The sequence below is a fragment of the Salpingoeca rosetta genome (assembly GCF_000188695.1).
Source record: "Salpingoeca rosetta unplaced genomic scaffold supercont1.11, whole genome shotgun sequence".
Lineage (NCBI taxonomy): Eukaryota > Choanoflagellata > Craspedida > Salpingoecidae > Salpingoeca > Salpingoeca rosetta.
Window position 1 is genome coordinate 844,962 of NW_004754923.1, and position 800 is coordinate 845,761.

The following is an 800-nucleotide window of genomic DNA, read 5'->3' on the forward strand; positions in this document are numbered from 1 at the left end:
TCAAACTGCGTCACTTGTTCACGCACAACACACACACACACAACACACATAATGTCAGCTGTTTGTGATCCTGACCACCTCGATTGGCGGCTCGCTTCTCTTCATGTTGGGTAAGCAACAGCACCGTGAGTGCGTGCGTGATGATGCCTGAGTGTTGTGCATTCAGCCCCACCGACATGTGTGCTGTTGATGTGACGACATGCGCGCCTCATGCTGTTCTTCCACATCACAACGACGACAACAACAACTGCACCACCACCATCACCACCCATCCAACCAATTCACCATCCATCGAACCAAAGGCGTGGAGTACTTTGTGCGGTCTGGCTTTGGCTCGCTGGTGCTGTACTGCTTGGGGCAGATTGTGGAGGCGATACGTGGTGACCTCACACACGGCAACGGGCGCGTCAAGTTTGATCGCTCCTTCAACTCCGAAGGTGCGTTGAGAGCGCGACACAAACAGAGAAACAAAGAGGGGGGGGGGCAAAAGAAGCAACGCTCCACGATAAAGTGGTGATTGCTGGTGGTGGCTGGTGCTTGCTGGTGGTGGCTGGTGCTTGCTGATGCTGTCTCTTGAATGGTGTTGTCACCTCATGCTCCCGCCCACCACTGTTTCCCGTTCTCCCATCATGTGTCGAATCGTGGTCTCACTCATCTTGCTGTGCGTGCTTGCATGCAGCGTACATCATGGTGGCCTCGTGGCTCGTGCTCACCGTCATCGGAATTGCGGTCCAGTTTGCCACGGGCACGCGCGAAGACAGCAAGGTACCTGTAGCGGGCTTGCTATTGGCCAGTAAAGA

General features: G+C 55.0%; 1 protein-coding gene across 1 annotated transcript; it reads left to right on the forward strand.

Annotated features, from left to right (window-relative positions):
• Positions 1-103: 103 nt before the first annotated feature.
• PTSG_04889 (uncharacterized protein) lies at positions 104-775 on the forward strand (the record flags this gene model as incomplete). Its single annotated transcript, XM_004994150.1, has 4 exons — positions 104-110; positions 303-437; positions 680-729; positions 758-775. 4 exons carry the CDS (start codon positions 104-106, stop codon positions 773-775), a joined length of 210 nt encoding a protein of 69 aa, XP_004994207.1.
• Between the last annotated feature and the right edge of the window lie 25 nt (positions 776-800).